This window comes from Octodon degus, unplaced genomic scaffold (assembly GCF_000260255.1).
Source record: "Octodon degus isolate 3935 unplaced genomic scaffold, OctDeg1.0 scaffold00055, whole genome shotgun sequence".
NCBI lineage: Eukaryota > Metazoa > Chordata > Mammalia > Rodentia > Octodontidae > Octodon > Octodon degus.
The window spans coordinates 5,296,689-5,315,360 of NW_004524631.1; the positions used below are offsets into that span (position 1 = coordinate 5,296,689).

Below are 18,672 nucleotides of genomic sequence, written 5' to 3' on the forward strand. Positions count from 1 at the left end.
GAAGAGGAGAAAAAAAGATGATTGCCAAATATGTGCTGGCCAAACAAAATTTAATTCCACCCATGATCAATCACACTTTCAAGAGTTACTGTGTCAGGATACCCATTTTTCTCCTATGTCATTATTTGTGCCTCCTAGTGATCTCCTTTTTTTTCTTGTGACTGGAGCTAGGCATTTAAAAGAAAGTTTGGGGTTATTTCATTTCTTTATCTGCCTTTATTAGGTATTTGTACATAGAGCTTTTTTCAAGTTATCTACACTACAATATCACTAAAACTAGTTTTCTTACAAAAGATCCTATTTTGATACTCTAAATTTTTTTATCCTATTTTACATCCACACAGAAAATGTTTTTTTTCAAAGCTGATTAATAGGACATTTTCAATAATTAATACATTGTACATTGTTATCTTCTTAGTGGTTATCCGTAGTACAAGAAGCAGACAGGATATCCTGTCTAAACCCTATTACCACAAATCTTTTTTCTCATTGAATTAAGCAAAAGTAGCTGAATATCTATTCTAACTATTCTGTATATAACAAATGCAAAATGGTCCTTCCTTTGTATCCCCTTTTTTTGTTTAGTCCTGTCAGAGATGGAAATTCTATTTACATCTAAATACTATAGGTGCTTGAATTCAGCAAAACAATCCAACACAGTCCAGCAGTCCACAATAGTAGTGGGTTATACATAGAAGTTGTTGACTAGAGCCCTTTACAGAAAATGCTTGACACGATGTTGTCCTATTGCTAATCTTCCTGGTTAAAGAGGAAGTAGAAATTTGAAAACTGATTTTCTTCTTAAAGTTTTTCTTATATCTTTATATGTTATTTAAACTCTTTACAATGATCATATGCTATTGTAATAAAAAAAACTTTTTCTTTTAAGTATTAAAAATACTAAATCTGGAAAAAAATATTTTGATTTCAGGCAAGGAACATTTTTGATCAGTTTTTCTTATAATCTGTAAACATGATTCATAATTAGCTCTATAACATCCTCCTTTTTCTCTTAATCAGTAATTCAATTATGTGATCCTACTCGCAGGTACAGCAATGGCCCCTTAACAATTCACCTGCTCTTCCCAGTAAGCAGAATCATTATGCTATGGTGTACAGTCTTCCTCTACCAATATGCCACTTGCTAGCCAGGCCAAATAAAACTCCTCAGCTAAGCCAGACCCATAGCTCTTCATTGTGGCAGGTATTTGGAAAGCTGAGAAATTGGTCACTATAAAGCTAATACCAGAAGCACCTGCAGGATTGAATGGCTCTAGGTTGGAACACCTGTTTGAGCATCACTTACAGAAGAAACAGGGGCCAGCTTGTAAGGAAGGCTTTGTACAGAAGAACAAAGAGTCCCAGCAAACCTCAAGGACCATAGTGAGATGGCCAAAATAATCTTGATCTTAAAGATGTAACGCAACTCCAGAGTTAGGATCTAAGGTTGGGTGGGTGTCCTCTTCCAGCAGGTACAAAGTGGCAAGCCCCTGCATATCCATGAGAATAATTAAAGAGGTCCTGAGAGATGGATCTCAGGCTAGGAGGGGTATGAAGTCACTTCATCTGTGATTGCCTGGTGACACAGCCATGGAATTTAGCATTCCCAGCCCCAAGCATGAGTTTAGAAAAGGGACACCTGCAGATCCTGTCTAAGAGGGCAGGATGTCCTTGCAAAACATTCCAGAATTCTGTTTCTTCCCCAGGCAGCTCCCTCATGCACAGATGTACCAGAGCAGGAAGGAGAGTGTGGAGCAGTAGTTCCACTTCCTTTCTTTAGCCTGTACCTAGCTCTTCTGATTGAAACTTGTCCACTTTGATTTTATTGATTCCTGACTGCTGTTTGACCTCATCGTTATGTTTCCTGGCATATCCTCTCTATTTAGAACTTACTCAGTTCTCACACTCAGAAATCCTGGGCTTCCTGGAAAACAAATCTGTTCAGATGTCACCAAGACTGTTTTCTAAATTTCCTAATTTTCCTGTGATTCCATGATAGGTTTCTGCCAGTGTGTGTGTGGGGGGGAACAGCTTTGCAGTGGGGCATGCAAACAACATGGCTGTGTCACCAAGCACGCAAAAAGCAAGTGTCCTTGACCACCACAAGTGAATGTCGTTGGCCTCCCCTGGTGGGTGACAGCTTCTAACATCACTGACTTGCTAGCAACTGATGCTCCTCCTTTGGCCTTCACACACTTGCAAATGTGTAGGGATATGCTGTGAAGGCTGTGTATATTCCTCTTCTGATATGGGTAACATAATTTAGCTTTCAACTAACCATCAGTCTACTCATGAAACAGTCCCCAAGCCTTAGAGCTGGGGATTATATTTTAAAAGAAAGAAAATACTTAGGTGGTAGAAGGAGTGACAGAGCTAAATGGAGAATTGGAGCAACCAGTGTACAAGTAAGAATGAATAATTATCTGCCTTGGTTTGGTTCATTTTTTTTTTAATGTCTACTTCTTAATCTGGGAAGAAAAATGTGTACGAGGAGCTCTATCTTCTTGACCTTTTATTGTTTCTCATCAGCAGTGTACATATTTTCTTCTACAGCATTATTTATAGATCTGTTTTCTTGTAGTATGAAGGTGGGATTCAAAGTAATGAAATGCTAACATGTTTCAGGACTTCAGATATGAACAGAATGTATAGCTTATCAGTATCTTCACTATCAATTGATAAGAAAACCTGAATTAGTTCTCTGGATATAGGATAAAAGGGATACCATTTTCTTTTTCAAATGCCTAAACTTCCAGGATATAAATTTGAAAACATCCTTACCAGGGAATAGTGAGTAACTATGCCCATTCCACTGTCTTCTGTGACATTGGGTCTGGTCATTTGGGGCCCATGTGCCAAGGAAGATACCACTCAGCCTTCTTCTCCCACTCTGTGTTCTGATACAGCATTGCCTTCTAACTCTGCTTTTTACTTTCTTATCAACTTCTTTTCCATCTTTCAGCGTTGTTTCATCCAATTTTCTTTTTCATTCTAAATCAATAATTTTTAATCAGCAATATTCTGTTGTAATGCTTAGCCCTCTGTGTATTTATATCTTGATTTTGTAAAACAGAAGAGATTCTTGACTTTCTCATTGCTTTTCTGATTAATTTGTTTAATGCAATATAAACAAATAAAAAAGCTTGGTCATTTATAAACCTTGCTGTGCTCTTGCCACCCACTTTTTTCTGAACATTGTATCTGTCCTGAATGGAGTGTTGGCTTTCATTTTCAAGTTTAAGGCGGAAGGGAACATTAATGTCTGCATCAAAAGAATAAAAGGGCAATACTCTCTATTTTCAAAGTCTCTGCCATTTCTGGATTGGGATAGAAGTCATATTTGTTCTGTGAAAGCATCAGTATGATGTGATGAATATAAGTGAATGAGAATTTTCTTTCTCATCTTTGGATTATATAAGTTCCTTTTTCTTTCTGTTGTATCTTAAAATGGCATTTCATTTTCCTGGCATGGAGGAAATTCTGTGCACCCTGCCTTCCCACTCCCCATACCTAAAAAACTTCTGCACCAACACACTTACAGTAGTAATGCTACATGGGACTGTATTATAATTTTAACACCCTATCATATATTTTCTTTGAGATGCATAACAGTCATCTGGCCTTAGTTTTATTTGGCAAACAGTATACTGATCTTTATTTCCGTCAGTCTGTTGGATTTTGAAATCCCTATGTATAAAAAACTTCATGTGGACTTCACTATTCAACACTGATTTTTTCCTCTTTGTGTACAAGTTACTCTATTATGAGTGTCCCAAATTACCACTTAGGGCATTTACAGCTCTGCTCCTACTGGTCCTAAATTTCTGCATATGTTTCTTAAGATTTAACATAAAAATTCTAGGAGGAAATAGCAAGGAATATATTTGAGTTCAAGTTCTTCTGTTTCCTGACTTATGCCCAGGCCAGTCTCCTGGCTTTCCTGAGATGCAGCACCCTGCCTTCTGCTTCACAGGAGGGTCCTAGGCACTAATGTATGGGCACTCGCCACTTAAACAGTAGGCACTGTACAAATGCAAATAGAGTACATTACTCAAAATACACATCTTTTGGGGCTGGGGAGATGGCTCAGTAGAATAAGCACTTCCCTGGCAAGTGCAAGGGTCTGAGTTCAATCCCTGGTTCTACCAAAAAAAAAAAAAAAAACAACATTTTTTTGCTCCCTCAGCCATTGCCACCCACTAATAATCAGTGCTTTTTCTCTGTTGTTTCTGATTGCAGTTTCACATGACCAGATCATGTTCATCTCCATCTTCTCACTCACCTCTTCCCAGTGATGAGAATTTATTTCTCACCTGAGTTTGCTAGTGGTTTGTTTCATGTATTTTTAAGTTATAAGTTTCATTCACATGGATTCTGTGCTTTTTTCTAGAATACTTCTTGGATATAAATCTTGGAAAATTATTCCAGTCTCTTATCTTTGGACAAAATTGAATATTAGGCATTTATGTGAGTCTCCCCAATGCTCAAAAGTGCCCCAGAGAAGGGACAACCCCATTACTCAGTAACAGTCTGCCCATGTGGTATACCACAAATCCATATAACTCAGCCTTTTATGTGCCAGTGAACATGAGGTCAAAATGTCTAGTGACCACTTAAAAAGTTACTTATTGATTTCTTTCTTTTGCTCCATCACTGCCAGAAAAATACAAGAAGAATCAAGATAGTTTGTTCCATTCCTGAAAAAAAAAAAGAATTCAATGCAATTATGTTTAATTATTTAATTCAGAGCAAGATAAAGCCTTTTAATGTAGCATATTATTAAAATACACCCACATAACATTCTAAGAATACTTTTACTGTCAACTTTCTTGAAATCAGTTCTATAATTTTATTTTGAAAGACTCAATGGATATTCATCATTATAAAGTAAGCTATTATATTTACAAATTATTTTCAATGTAAAAATCAGCTTGACATGATATTGATGTAATGTTTCTCTATATGCTTACATTTTTATTTTTAAATTTGTTGTCTCTTATAATCATCAAATTTACTTTTAGATGTTCTATATTTGTGTAGCCAAGATACATTTTATAGGTCTTAGACAGCAGTCTTAAAGAATCCAGTGGACATCACCACCCAGTCTGAAACAGAATTTTGTATCTTAGACTATTCTTTTCCTTTTACCCTGAAATGTAATAGTAATATAGCATTTTTACAAAGGTGATTGAAACCAAAGTTATTTTACTTTGCATTTTAAAACAATTCTTTCAATAAGAAAGCTTGCTTTGGTGGTGAAATTTATCCATCTCTGTTAATCTTTTGCTCTACTAATCCTGTTAATTAAAAATCCTTTGTAACACTAGGAACCTAGACACTGTATGCCTGATGTTACTAAAACACTTTCCAGGTGGTTTTCCTGATATGCTACATCTTTTTAGCAGCAGAAAATTTGAGCAAATGCTCTCCTAATTATTCTTTTGTGAGTATTCTGATGTAAATGGAAATATGTTTTGATTGGGTCCATTTCTAATGGTATATATACTTATTCTTCAGGGCAAGGGCCACTTTCGCTTTTGTCCCATTCATATATTTCCCTTTCCATGAGTAGACATACATTGTCTGAAAACCAGGGGACAAACATCTTCCTGGTATCAAAATAATTCAGAATGGCCCAGTTCCAGATCCACTATCTGGCTTTACCACTATGAAGCACTACTTCCAACATTTGACTTGGTATCTTTCTTCCAATATTGGAGGTGATCTTTGGTATAAAGCAGCTGGGCACATCATAAAACTGTACCCCACTTTCTGCCCTGTTCCTGTCAGGATATTTTTTTCTTGAACAGGGATATAGCTGAGAGTGTAGCTCAGGGGTAGAGTACTTGCCTAACCAAGCACTAAGACCCTAGGTTCAGTCCCCAACCCTGGAAAAAAAATTCAAAATTAAGAAACAGTGTTTCAAAAAGATACAACATGTATAGTCAAGCTGCATCATTTTTTACAACCTTCTCATTGATTTTCAAATTTCTTTGGATGAACTCTGACCCAGATAATTAATCACATTGGGCCCATCCTGAAATAATTTATGAAGTGTAACAATTGGTTATTTATACATTTTAGCATCTGCAGACTGAAACATACTAATGGCAGAATTTAGTGTGCAAGCTGACAGAAAGCATAAGAAATTTTTCTAGCCATGTATCAGTAACATCTATACATAGCTATTTAAGCCAGTTCATTGCTTGCCAAAATCAGCACTTTGCTCTCTGCTTCATTCCCAACTTTAGGTCTCATGTGTCCGTGGTTCTAATCCTGTCAAGGATGCTTGCTTTTCTTGGATATTGTTATCATTTTCTAAAAGAAATATCTTCAAAATGATTACTTTCGAGATAGAGTCTTTTCTACTGTTCATTTTTAATGTGCTGTCTCTTAATGTGTATTTATTTATAGCTGAGTATATTTTATAGTTAAAAATAATATCAATGATTAGAAGTATTCCCCATTCTCTGAATATATTTGGTTCCTGGATTTAGAATAACACAGCTAGGTTGTAGATAGCCAGGTGTTTCTCTGAGCTGTGCCTGAATCTCTTGGGTTCCTGAGCTCAGACATAAATGGTTGAGATAGCAGGAGTTCAGAAAGTAAGACATGTTATATAGACGTCATTTACCTATTAACAATATTACTCAGAAATAAGAAAATGGCTAATATCTGACAGTTTCAATTGTCCAAAAATACTTTTTTTTAAGAGTCTGACATTTGGAAGTCAGTACATTTCATTCCTTTGTTAGTGTATCCATCACTGTCTTCACAGGATAGTTTCTTTGTGGTTTTATGTTGATAGCTTTTATTCTTTTTAAAAAAAATGTTTATTTATTTGATACAGTATCTCACTACACAGTTAAGACTTGTAATGATCCCCCTGTCTCAGCCTCCCCAGCGCTGAGATTATAGGTGTGCGCCACCATGCCTAGTTTTCGGGCCAGCACAGGGCACCCGCTGTTCCAGGGCCAACATGGCTTGTGGTATCAGGGATCCAACTTGGGTCCTTGCACTTGCCAGGCAGGTGCTTAGACCGCCAAGCTATCTCCCCAGCCCCACTGTTCTTTTGCTTAATGCAATAGCTGGATAATTATGATCAGTGTAATACTCTACACATAAGACACACAAAGTATCCATGTACTTCTTTATATTCCCAGCTTTTACCAGTTTATTTGGTGTGTGAAGAGCTTCTGGGACATGGAATTTCAAACCCAAAGTCAACTGGATGCCAGATGTATATGCAGCTATGGCCAGGGAAGGAATATCAAAATTATCCACAGTCCCCTGAATGAGAATGGAAAGAACCCACCAAATAGGGCAAACAATTAAACACAGGAGAATAAGAGGTATACAATAGTAGTCTTTCAGTTATTCTTTTGTGTTCAGCAGCAAAATATTTCCATCAGCACACTCTACAAATAAACTTCTCTTCCACCCTATGGGTCATGATTCCATCTGAGTCTACAGGGTGGATTTCAAAGAAATAGCTGTAGCTCAGTCCTACAAGTGACACCAGGCCACCAGTAACTGTCACGGTCATTATGCATGTCCACAACACACTAGAACTTTGTGCAATATCCTATCCTCAAACTGTTAGAAGTGCTGGTCATTTACTTGCCATTCCAGTATTTATCTTATGTTTTACTCTAGTACTTCTTTGCTACCATGAAAACTTTTTCTTAGTTCAATTGCTTTGAAACATTTAATTTTTAATTAGTATTTAATTTTCTGAATATTGCTTAATCTTAATTTTTTGTTCTAAGATTTATACTATATCTTTGACTTACAGTTTATTTAAAAGACATCATAGGATATCTTCTTCTAGTATTAGAAACTTTAAAAAGTATATTTCCATTTTCTGTTGACTTTATATTACTTCTTCCCTGTCTTTTATACGCACATATATATGAAAAAAATATGTGTATAACCCAACAAAAGATTGATACTGTTTCATAGAAATCTTCAATGACCTTTAAATAAGGGTTTATGTAATATATATTATATAGTCCTGCATAACTATCATATTGAGAGCTCTTTATCGTTCATCCAGGAGCATACTGCAACTTCTCTTGCCTTTTGAATTATGCTCTTTGTTATTTCCTATGTGCTACTTCTGGGGGTATTAAAATATTTCAAGTTTGTATAACTAGAAAAATCTTACTTTTAGTTTTCAAAGGTATGTTCGCTAAGTATAAAATTCAAAGAGGATAGTTCTTTTCTTTCAGTCCTGTAATTAGCCTAGTTTCTTACACACTTGGTCCTTTTTTTTTTTCTTTCTAATGTGGAATAAGATGCTATTTAATTTTGTTCTTCTATAGATAATATTTTTATGTATATGTGTTAATGATTTTTTCTTTATAATAAGTTTTAGACAACTTCATTTTTGTGTATCTTGGTATGATTTTACTTAAATTTCTTGTGCAAAAGGTTCATTTTTCTTGTAATTGTGGTATTGTAAATTGAACTAAATTCAGAAATTGTAAATCTTTAAATATTTATTGCCTACTCCTTTATACTTGAGAATTCTAGTTATATGAATATAAATTTCTTGGTTTTGGCACAGTGAACTATTATGACTGATGTGTAAATTATTTCTTCATTTTTATTTTGGACAGTTTTTTTGTTACATTCATTTATGTTTGTAAATAATTTATTTCCAATTTGCAATCTATTAAAAAATTTAAAATTAAAAAAAAATTATCCTCAGTAGAGGCAGAAGGCATGTCCCTATTTTGTGGCATGTCTTCATCATGCCTCAAATATTAAATATTTGAGGATAATATGACATCTCTTAAAAAAAGATTTATTATGTATAGCACACTGAGTCTGCCTTCAGAAAAGCTCAAAATGGGTAGGAAGTGTGGGAAATAATAGCACTTTTGAATTTTTATTTCAAATCAGCATTAAAATTATAAAAAAATATTAACTGCTACATAAAAATATGCAGGCAGACCTGAAAATTAAATCAGCTGAAGAGAATTAGAGCTCACTCATCAAGGTAAGGAGAATGGTGGCTGTACCCAGCCAGGTTTAGAAAGTGTGGCAGTCAAGTTGACCTGAAGAAAAATAAAACAAGAAAGAAAAGAAAAATAAGACAGGCCTGTAGGAAAGTCTTACATCTCTGGAAGCTGCCTGCAATCCTACATCATGTGGTGTAGTATACGTCTTGCTGATCTAAGTTTACCTTTAAAATTGTCTTCTGCAACAATCTATTGTAAATAGGTACCAATGGCAACTTTTACCTGCTGGGCACCTCTGGTGCTGTGACCCATCCTTTCAGAGTGCTTGGGCCCAGCTGCCTGCTTTGAGCTAAGAGAGCCTAGAGGACAAAGAAAGATAAGGAAGTGAAATGGCCAAAAGGAGAGAAGGTGAGAGGTAGAGAGGAGAGAAGGGAAGCAAGAAGGAACTCCACATATGCAGATCGGGAGGAGAAGGAGGAGATCAAGCAGTGGAGCCCAAGCTGGGAATGGAAAGAATGAGGAGGAGCAGTGTATTTTAGGGAGCAGGGAGTGACAATTGAAAATCAAGAGCCCTAAAGAGAGAAAAAGAAAATGATACAGGAAGTCTGTGGAAGACAGGCCATGCTCATTATGCAGGCAGCCTGGCACTCCTACTTGCCTATCAGCAGTCATGTGAGGAAGGAGAGTGTTTGTGCATTTAGTGTCACCCTCTTGTCAGCACTCCCTGGGTTTCTTCCCTTCCTGTCCCATGAGTCAACCCCATGCAAGTTGCTATTTTACCCGAAGTAATACAAATGCCTACTGTACTTCCCTTTGATTATCTAGGTTGCATACTATCTTGTGCCTGACCCCATGACTCTCTGACCATCAGCAAGATGTCTGGGTCAGTGCAAGATAGACATAGCAAGCCCTGACTTCTGGGCCAACTGAATTAAGATAATGTGTAATAGAAGGGTACTGGTTTGAATGTTCTGCACTACTTGTTTTTTTAATCTTTTATATATTTGGAACAGGGTCTTGCTACTCAGCTCAGACTCATAGTGATCCTCCTGTCTCAGCCTCCCCAGTGCTGGGATTGCAGGTGTGCACCACCACACCTGGTTTCAGTGGCCAGCAAGGTGTGCCTGGAGTTTCAGGGCCAGCATAGCATGTGGTACAGGGATCGAACCCCAGGTCCTTGTGCTTGCCAGGCAGGTGCTTAGACCACCAAGCTATCTCCCCAGCTGTGTTCTGCACTTCTGTCATTGTTGCTAGTAGCATTTGCTCTTTAAAAATAAAAATAAAAATAAAAATAAATTGATGGAGCAAATGTTTTGCAAATCATTGATGCAGAGTAAAAATGTGAATTTTGCGCTGTAAGAGTTAATCAGAGGAACACAAAAATAGCTGTGCAGTGACTACAGAAAGTCCCTCCTAGGAAATGAATTGATTTCTATCTACTGGGGTTCTCTTCTTCTTTGGCTTGTAGGTGGAAGAACGATCAAGGCTCAACCGGCAGAGTTCACCTGCCATGCCTCACAAGGTTGCCAACAGGATTTCTGACCCCAACTTGCCCCCGAGGTCGGAGTCCTTCAGCATCAGTGGGGTTCAGCCTGCTCGAACACCCCCTATGCTGAGACCTGTTGATCCCCAGGTACAATCTCAGTTTCGTTTCACTGGAGATGTGGGTATACCATAAAACTTCCTAAAAGCCTAGGGAACTATAACATGGGTTAGAGTCTGAGGTAAACTACATGTGATATAGAACTTATATATGAGGTGCCAATGAATTTGCAGGGTAGAGGAGTAGATGAAAAAGGAACTCACCACACTTAACTTTGATTCAACTACAGAAGCCCTTCTTGGAGAATCAGCCTCTCAGAAATTCTATAGAGTTTCTGCAAAATGTGGACAAGCAGATGCAATAATTTGGCAATTATTAATAATTACCCAAACTAAAATTCACATAAAACAGTGATGACGAACTGCTCAGAGCTTTCAGTGATGCATCTAGCCCACTGAGGCACACATGCCATAGATTTGTCATTCCTTCTACAGATCTTCGCAGTACAAGATGTATATGCATGAACAGCCTTGTGTGCCTTGAGACTTGGGCTGGAACCTAAAACTGGAAAAACATATGATGGACTTGGTAAAATAAAATTTCACCTTCAGACTTGATAAAAACACAGGCCTACTAATCAGCAACAGGGTAGGCCCCTGGCAGTCTGAGGTTAACAGTTCTTCCAGGTGATTCTGCTGTATGTCAGAGTCTGAGAATCACTTATGAGCTACTTGGTAAGGAAAACAGATGACTCACTGTTAGAAAAAGGGAAAGTTTCTGAAGTTCTATAGGATTTTTAAATTATATCACTGTGTATCCCAAAAGTGAAATACATTGTGAGATAGAGTATGGAATTCTATAGAACAAAAAGATAATGCAGTTTTTTTTTTCTTTTCACCTAAGTGTCTTAAATTTATTCCCAGCATCCACCTGCATTAAGACTTTCAGATTATATTTTGAGGTCACTTTTGAAATATATAACGTTGTTTGTGCTAGAGTTTTTAAAAGTAGAGTTAAAATCAAATATTCTTTGTGTCTTAAGTTTGCTTCTAAAAGATGAGATCCAAGATTTTCCAGCATCACCAGCTTAACATATCTTCCTCTTGACTGTTTTTGTATTCTTTCATGCCTACATGTCAAAGGGACATATTTTTCCTCTTTGTGAACTTCTCTTATGACATACAAATATCCTCTTTTAAAATCCCTTAACTTTGACTTTATGGTGTACTTTTGCCCTGTAAAAGTGCATTGCTGGGGAAAACTTACTTTCTGAAAGTGACTAAGGAATAAAAATGTAGATATCCAGTGACAGCTGACTAGTTGGACATTTTCCAGGCCCTTCAGTTTTTGTTTTTAGATTCTTTTTAAGAGTAGATTGTGCTTTGTACTAGATACTTTAAGGGGCTTTTTTTTAAATAACTAACTTAACTGTATTTAACATTATCTGATATTAATGTAAATTTGACTTGTTCTGCTCTGGTTTAAGTGTAACATTTAAGTGTAACTAAATGTTACACTTAAACTTTAAAATCCTACACTTTAAGGATTTCCTTTGAATTATTATGAATGGCATTCCAACTTAAACTTAAGACTCAAGAGAGTTTAATGAATCCTTGTACAAAGCAGATACTAAGTTAATGTTTGTTGAACTGGTAATTCAGTTTAAAAAAGTGCAGTAGATTTTTTTCCCAGTCAAGTCATGCTGAACACCTTCCATAGGCCAGGCATAAGTCTAAGCATGGGGACCTGATGATGAGCACGACTTCCAAAGCTCCTGTCTCCAGAGTTCTGAGCTTCCTGAAGTAGTACATGCTTAACTGGTCATTCAATACAGTGATGTGTGGGCAGCTTAACAGGAAAAGGGTATCTTCCATCCATATTTAATGACTTCTCAGAAGGCCCACAGTTTCAGTGAAAGACTGCATGTCTTTAAATACCACCACAAGGGATCTTTAATAGTTTAGATGGTGAGATCCAGGACTGAAGGAAGAGGGATGCTAGGCATATAGGCTGTGAGTATAGGATAGTGGGGCTTCTATCCAGGCTCCCACTCACACCATCTATGGAGCTGAGGGTATAGCTTAACCTCTGTACCTTACAGTGTTTGTGTGTACAGTGAAGGAAATGGTTGTGTCCACATTGTGGTGAAGTCATTGAGTTCACAAGAAGTCAGAGAGTTAGAGAAGTTTCTGTTTTCCAGAGCAATAGTGCTTCCTAAAGTCAAAGTTAGGATGAAAAGGAAGAGATTTATAATATTAGAAGGGAAATGATAATAAAATGTATTGTGTTGCTGGTCAATGAATATTCAGTAAATATAGTTACTGTTACCTTCATCACACCATTCTGATGGTTTCTTACAGTCCCAAGTAAACCATGTAACTTGCTATCAGGAACCCTGCTTCAGTCTTATACACTGACCTAAATGGAAGATTTTTTTTTTTTTTTTTTCGGAACCGGGGATTGAACTCAGGCCCTTCCACTTGCCAGGGAAGCACTTATTCCACTGAGCCATCTCCCCCAGCTCCTAAATGGAAGATTCTGAAGAGCTGTTAAAAGCATGCAATAGGTAGTGATGATAGACTCTGTAGTCCAGTTCTCATGCCGTAGGACATTTTTCCTTTCAATTGATTGAGACTCTAGTGTATCTACTTTTGCTTCTAATAATGCTACTGTAATGTTGGCTTGTGCTTAGATCCCACAGCTGGTGGCTGTAAAATCCCAGGGACCTGTCTTGACCGCTTCCCAGTCAGTGCATGAACAGCCCACAAAAGGCCTCTCTGGGTTTCAGGAGGCTCTGAATGTGACCTCTCACCGTGTTGAGATGCCACGCCAGAACTCAGATCCCACCTCTGAAAACCCTCCTCTTCCCACTCGCATTGAGAAGTTTGACCGAAGCTCTTGGTTACGACAGGAAGAAGACATTCCACCAAAGGTAAGGTTGCTACTACTGATATGTTTTACCATCATCATTACCACCATCACTACCCCCACCATCATCATCATTTGTCATTATTATAAACACTATTACAGAACTTCATAGTAATAAAGAATGGGATATGGTCATGTACCATTCCTTCTCCCTCTTCATTCCCAAGCTAAGAGCTGGAGTATCATTTCTCATCTCTAAAAGAACTGAGATGCAGGTAGTTTGATTGACTTTTAAGTATATGCCCTGTATTCCAAAATTAGAACTCTTAATGCAAGCATCCTGGGCTATTTTTCTATTCATAAATATAAAACAATGGCTATTTTCATTGGTGACTGAAGCTATATCTAGACAAACTGAAAACTTTCAATTAGAAAGAAAAAGGTTCATTGATTCTTATTGTTTAACCACAGAAAGGTAAACTAGATTTCACAGACTAAGTAGCTACTATTACTCCTAGGATATTTTAGATGGCTTCATTTAAGGAATGCTCCTTTTGGGATAAGTCATTGATTCAATCCAGCCCCCATTAACTACTGAAAATACAATTTCAGAGCAAAACATCCAGACTTCTCACTGGATAGAACAGTCCTGAGTTTTGAGGTTTTCTTTCTTTTTTTTTTTTTTTTTTCATATACCAATCTATTTCTCTTCTCCAGATACATTAGGGTGTGTGGCTGTTCATTTGCTACAAGTAACCTGTACAGTTTTTAAATCCCTGAAGACATTTTTGATTGAGTTCTTCCTAATTTAGAAATCCCCTTTATCCTGAGCCTAGCATTGGGACCAGTGACAAATGGAATGTCTCCAAATTTCCAAGAAATATTATTATTAATTCCACAAAATAATAATAGTTTTACTTAGGGATTTCAATATATTTTTGATCTTCACAAATGGATATTACACCAGGACTTCCATTATTTTGAACATGAACATATCTGATAATTGCTTTTTTGTTGTCCTCATCTATGGAATCTGAGTTATCATCAGAAAAGGTTTCTTGAGACCAAACTTCAATGTAGACAATAAGGTAGACACAGCTTAAAGAGACTGAAAGGGTAAGCAATTTATCCATTCTAAAAACATACATGCATGCATTTGTTTGTTTTGTTTTGCCTTTTTGAGACAGAGTCTCACTATGCAGGCTGCCCTTGAGCTCAGCTGGAAACCCAGGCTGGCCTCAAGTTCACAATGATCTTCCTGCCTCAGCCTCCTGATTGCAGTGATTGCAGGTGTGTGTCACCACACCATGCCTACATACATGCATTTGTGATGCTAGAAAGGAAGTTTAGGTCAATTCAAAGATTTAGGTTTTAATAATTCATTAGGCTCTTCTCTATAAATACTTATATTTACAAAAAGAAACAGGAAAAACAGCAATATTTAATTTAAATGGATGATGACACTACATTGGCCATTTTGCTTCACTTCACTGACTTTGTGTTGAAATAAATTACAATAAAAAATAATTTTCCAATCAAAACATACCACTTTACACTGAAAATAACTGTCTGAAAATTCATAGTATAATTCTTTTAAAATATATACTTATTTGGTATACTTACAGTATTTGCTTTTATTTTTTAAGAGTATCTATAGTATCTTGAACTCAACCTTCTTTACCAGCTAAGCTAAAAACACATTTTTGAATGGGATCTCACAGACCTAATGGTACTCACTTGGGGTCTTTGAACATCCTTCCAGTATTTTCAGTATTAATGTTGTTTTGTAATGAATTTTCTAATTGAGTAGTGCTTTGTGTTTGAGGATTTTAACTAGTATTTGCAAGTTGACTAGAAATAAGCAGCATCTATTGTAGTAGGTTTTCTGAGCTCACTGACTTGTGACTGAATGTTCCAAGTTCTAGCCTAATATCCCAGTTTTTCATCAGATTTTATGTTTTTTTAGTTATGATGGGAGATAAAAGTGAAAGTTGTCTCTATCATAGTGGTTCTTATTTGATGAGGCTTCCAATGAAGTAATACCTAAAGAGATTTCTGATATGTACCACTCTTGCTCCCCAAAAAAGAAGTTAGTATCTTATAGCTTAGTAAGGTAAAATTATGTTTTTAAATTTAAGACTTAAAATGACCCTGCTTAATGGATGTTAAGTGTGGCTTACTGTTTTGTGCCACTAGACTCTTGTTTGGTTTTGTTTAGGGAATTTAATATAAGGATTGAAAGATAGTTCTTTCATATTTCAAATTGTTTATGTAATTTCGTCAAATCTTCTGAAAGACGTAAGCTTTTCAGACAATAGTCTATGAAAGCTCTTTTATGGAAAACATTTTTTAATTCTGGCTTTCTTCCAGGTGCCTCAGAGAACAACTTCTATATCCCCAGCATTAGCCAGAAAGAATTCACCTGGAAACGGTAGTGCTTTGGGACCCAGACTAGGATCTCAACCCATCAGAGCAAGGTAAGGAAGGAAGGAGGCCAGGAAGAGGGAGGAATCTCTACCTGCTGTCGTCATGCTTTCCTAAACAGTGTCTGTGCTCTGAATTCACTTCAAAATCACGCTGAGTTGCCACCTGGACTATAAGTTTTCATGGACTACAACACATGCTTTCAATGGCTTTCCTGTGCAGTGTACACACAATGAATGAATGAATGAATGAATGAATGAATGAATGAATGAATGAAACTATCCACAAGGCAAATCAAGTATATTTTAACTGACAGTTTTTAAAACCTGGGGTAAAATACAAACATAAATCTGGTTGCACTATCTCAAAGCATTTACTTAAGAGACCATTTGATGGAATAAGTAGGAAAAAAGACTATTTTGGAATGATTTTTATCAGGTCAAAAAATATTCCCTGGAAATATCTGAGAGTAAAACGCAGTTGCTAGGAAGATGGTGACTAGCCACAGAGCTTCTGAAACCTGCCAACTACAGAAAGACCAGATCCAGTAAGAAAACCACCTCCTTGGCATTATGTAGAATCTCTGAAATACAGTTCTGCTTCCACTGCTGCTGTGTGTTCTCTTCCCCAATATTCCAGCACCAATATGTATTTTTACAGATGGGCAGTTGCATTCACTCTCATTTGTTGGTGTCGAGGTCCCTAGAGAAGTCAGAAAGTAAATATCTTTGCAGCATCTGAGCTGATTTGATGTGGTAACAGATGCTGTTTGCTGCTATAGTTGCTATCGCTCATCAAGCTTCCCTCAGATTTTACACGATGACTACAGCCCTTTTTAGGATCCACTAAAATAGTAAATGGCCTCTGCTGAGACTATAAAAAGAATGAGCTTGGGCAAGCTGGGATTTTTTCCCCTTCATTGTTTTCACAGTAAGAGAAAGAAGAGAGAGAGGAGAGAGCAAGAGACAGAGAAAGGAGAGAGACAGAAAGAAAGAGAACAGAGACAGAGACAGAGACAGAGAGAGAGAGAGAGAGAGAGAGAGAGAGAGAGAGAGAGAGAGAGAGAGAAAGAGAGTGTGTATGTGGAAAGGAAGCTTGTGGTTATTTGTACATATCTTTAAAATATGAAATACTTTTGATGTTAACACTTTTCTCTCTTTACATGAAAAGCCTTAAGAGGGGGGGTCACTTCAAGAAAAAGAGAACTATACCAAGAACACGAATACCTTTAGGGCAGAGATGTGAGCCCATTCTGAGTGGAATTACAGCTCCTGGGCACTGTGAATGAACCATTTTTTCCAGGGACTTGTCAGATTCATGCTGGGCTGGTGTTGCTAAGCAGCACTGAGAAGACTGGAGCCTACTGTGGCTAAGGAGCTAGAGGAATGGGAGCTCCGGATTCCCAGGAAGTTTATCAATCCTTCTTTTCAAGCTGTGATAGCTCTCCAGTTATCAGCACTTCTTGCTCTTTTGAACCCTGCCCTCAGGGCTCTGTTCATTAGATCAGTTGTTTAGAATTTTAGTTTAGATCAAACATTATTTCAAGCTTTAGCTCAAGCATTATTTCAACTTTAAAAATTCTTCCTTCTGTCAACCAAGAAGAATTACTATTATATAGTCTAATAAAAAGCAGCTTTTTATTTCTTCGGAAGTATAATTTTAATAACAGTAGACCTAAGATAATTGGCATTTGATGTTCAGTAGTTTAGAAAATATGAACTTGTCCTTTGAGATCATTTATACTTTGTTCAAAGAATGCCAACTTTGTGAGAGAGGTAGAAAAATAAGAGATAATAATTTACAATGAAAATAAGACATGTGGGGTAGGGGGCATGCCCACTTCTATCCGTGGGACAATCCTAGAGAGCATTTATGTTTCTTGCTAACATGTCTCTCTGTGACCAACATTTAAAACATAAAGAAAACTCTGCAGCTCCAGATTGTATTGCAGTTATAAAAAGCTTCAAGATTCCAGTCACCATATAGAAATAGCTTCTGTTCACATTTGCAGCATAATAAGCCTGCCAAAAACTTGAGACAGTAACAGTTTATAGTTTCTCACAACTCTGTGGGTTGTCCAGGAAGTTTTCCTGGTCCCTCTTGGGCTGTCATGCAGCTGCAGTGAGCTCAGGTGGCATCAGCTATACCCCTTAATGCCACGGGCCTTCTATTCCTACATCTTTGCCCCTTGTCTGTTATAGAACAACATTTCAAGCAGGAGATTTCCAGTGTATGGAGCTTTTGTAGCCTTCACTTTTATTATCTTAGTCAGTGTCCCACTGGCCACTCTAGCTTGCTTGGCCTATGTCTGAGTCATGAAAGGAACCACACAGGGAAGTTGCCATCAAGAAAGGTGACTGGCAAGGGCCATTGTTGCAACAGCCTCTCTTCCTTCTATGGGTCCTAAAGAAGTTCTCATAGTTCTTTGTGTATCATGTGTCAGATAATCATGCAACCATTTAAAAAAAAAAACCCTGTTTTACAATTCTTCTAAGCTACACTTCCTATACTTTGTCAGTATTCCTTTTTTTACCCCAGTCTTTGTTTGAAGTGATTCTCAAGGGAAATTAGGGAAACAGAAAAGTTAGCATAGAGTCCAAGAAAAATTGCAGCGTTAACAAGGGATGTTTTGTTAGTCTTAATTCATTTGCTAAGTTCCTCTAATGCATATTAAAGACCAGCTATCTTCATAGCTGCAAGATGCCCTAGGACCCACTGCCTCCAACCAAGATGCCTGTCTCCTGAGCACACAGGTCATGCTGTCCTCTGTTCTCTGGTATTCTTTTTTTAAAAATTTATTTTATTGAGAAACAAATAGCAATGTTACAGTTTCAAAACAGGTTAGTAGGACAGTTACAATAATTAATACAT

At 37.1% G+C, this 18,672-nt stretch overlaps 1 protein-coding gene across 8 annotated transcripts in view; it reads left to right on the forward strand.

The window, feature by feature from the left end:
* Positions 1 to 18,672, forward strand: part of Tnik (TRAF2 and NCK interacting kinase) — a 410,638-nt gene that overhangs the window by 339,312 nt on the left and 52,654 nt on the right. For all 8 annotated transcript variants that reach the window (XM_004633447.2, XM_023717821.1, XM_023717822.1 and 5 more), the window contains 3 exons: positions 10,435 to 10,599; positions 13,202 to 13,441; positions 15,748 to 15,854. In XM_004633447.2, the coding sequence (XP_004633504.1) occupies positions 10,435 to 10,599; positions 13,202 to 13,441; positions 15,748 to 15,854 (512 nt within the window). The remainder of the gene's footprint in view (positions 1 to 10,434; positions 10,600 to 13,201; positions 13,442 to 15,747; positions 15,855 to 18,672) is intronic.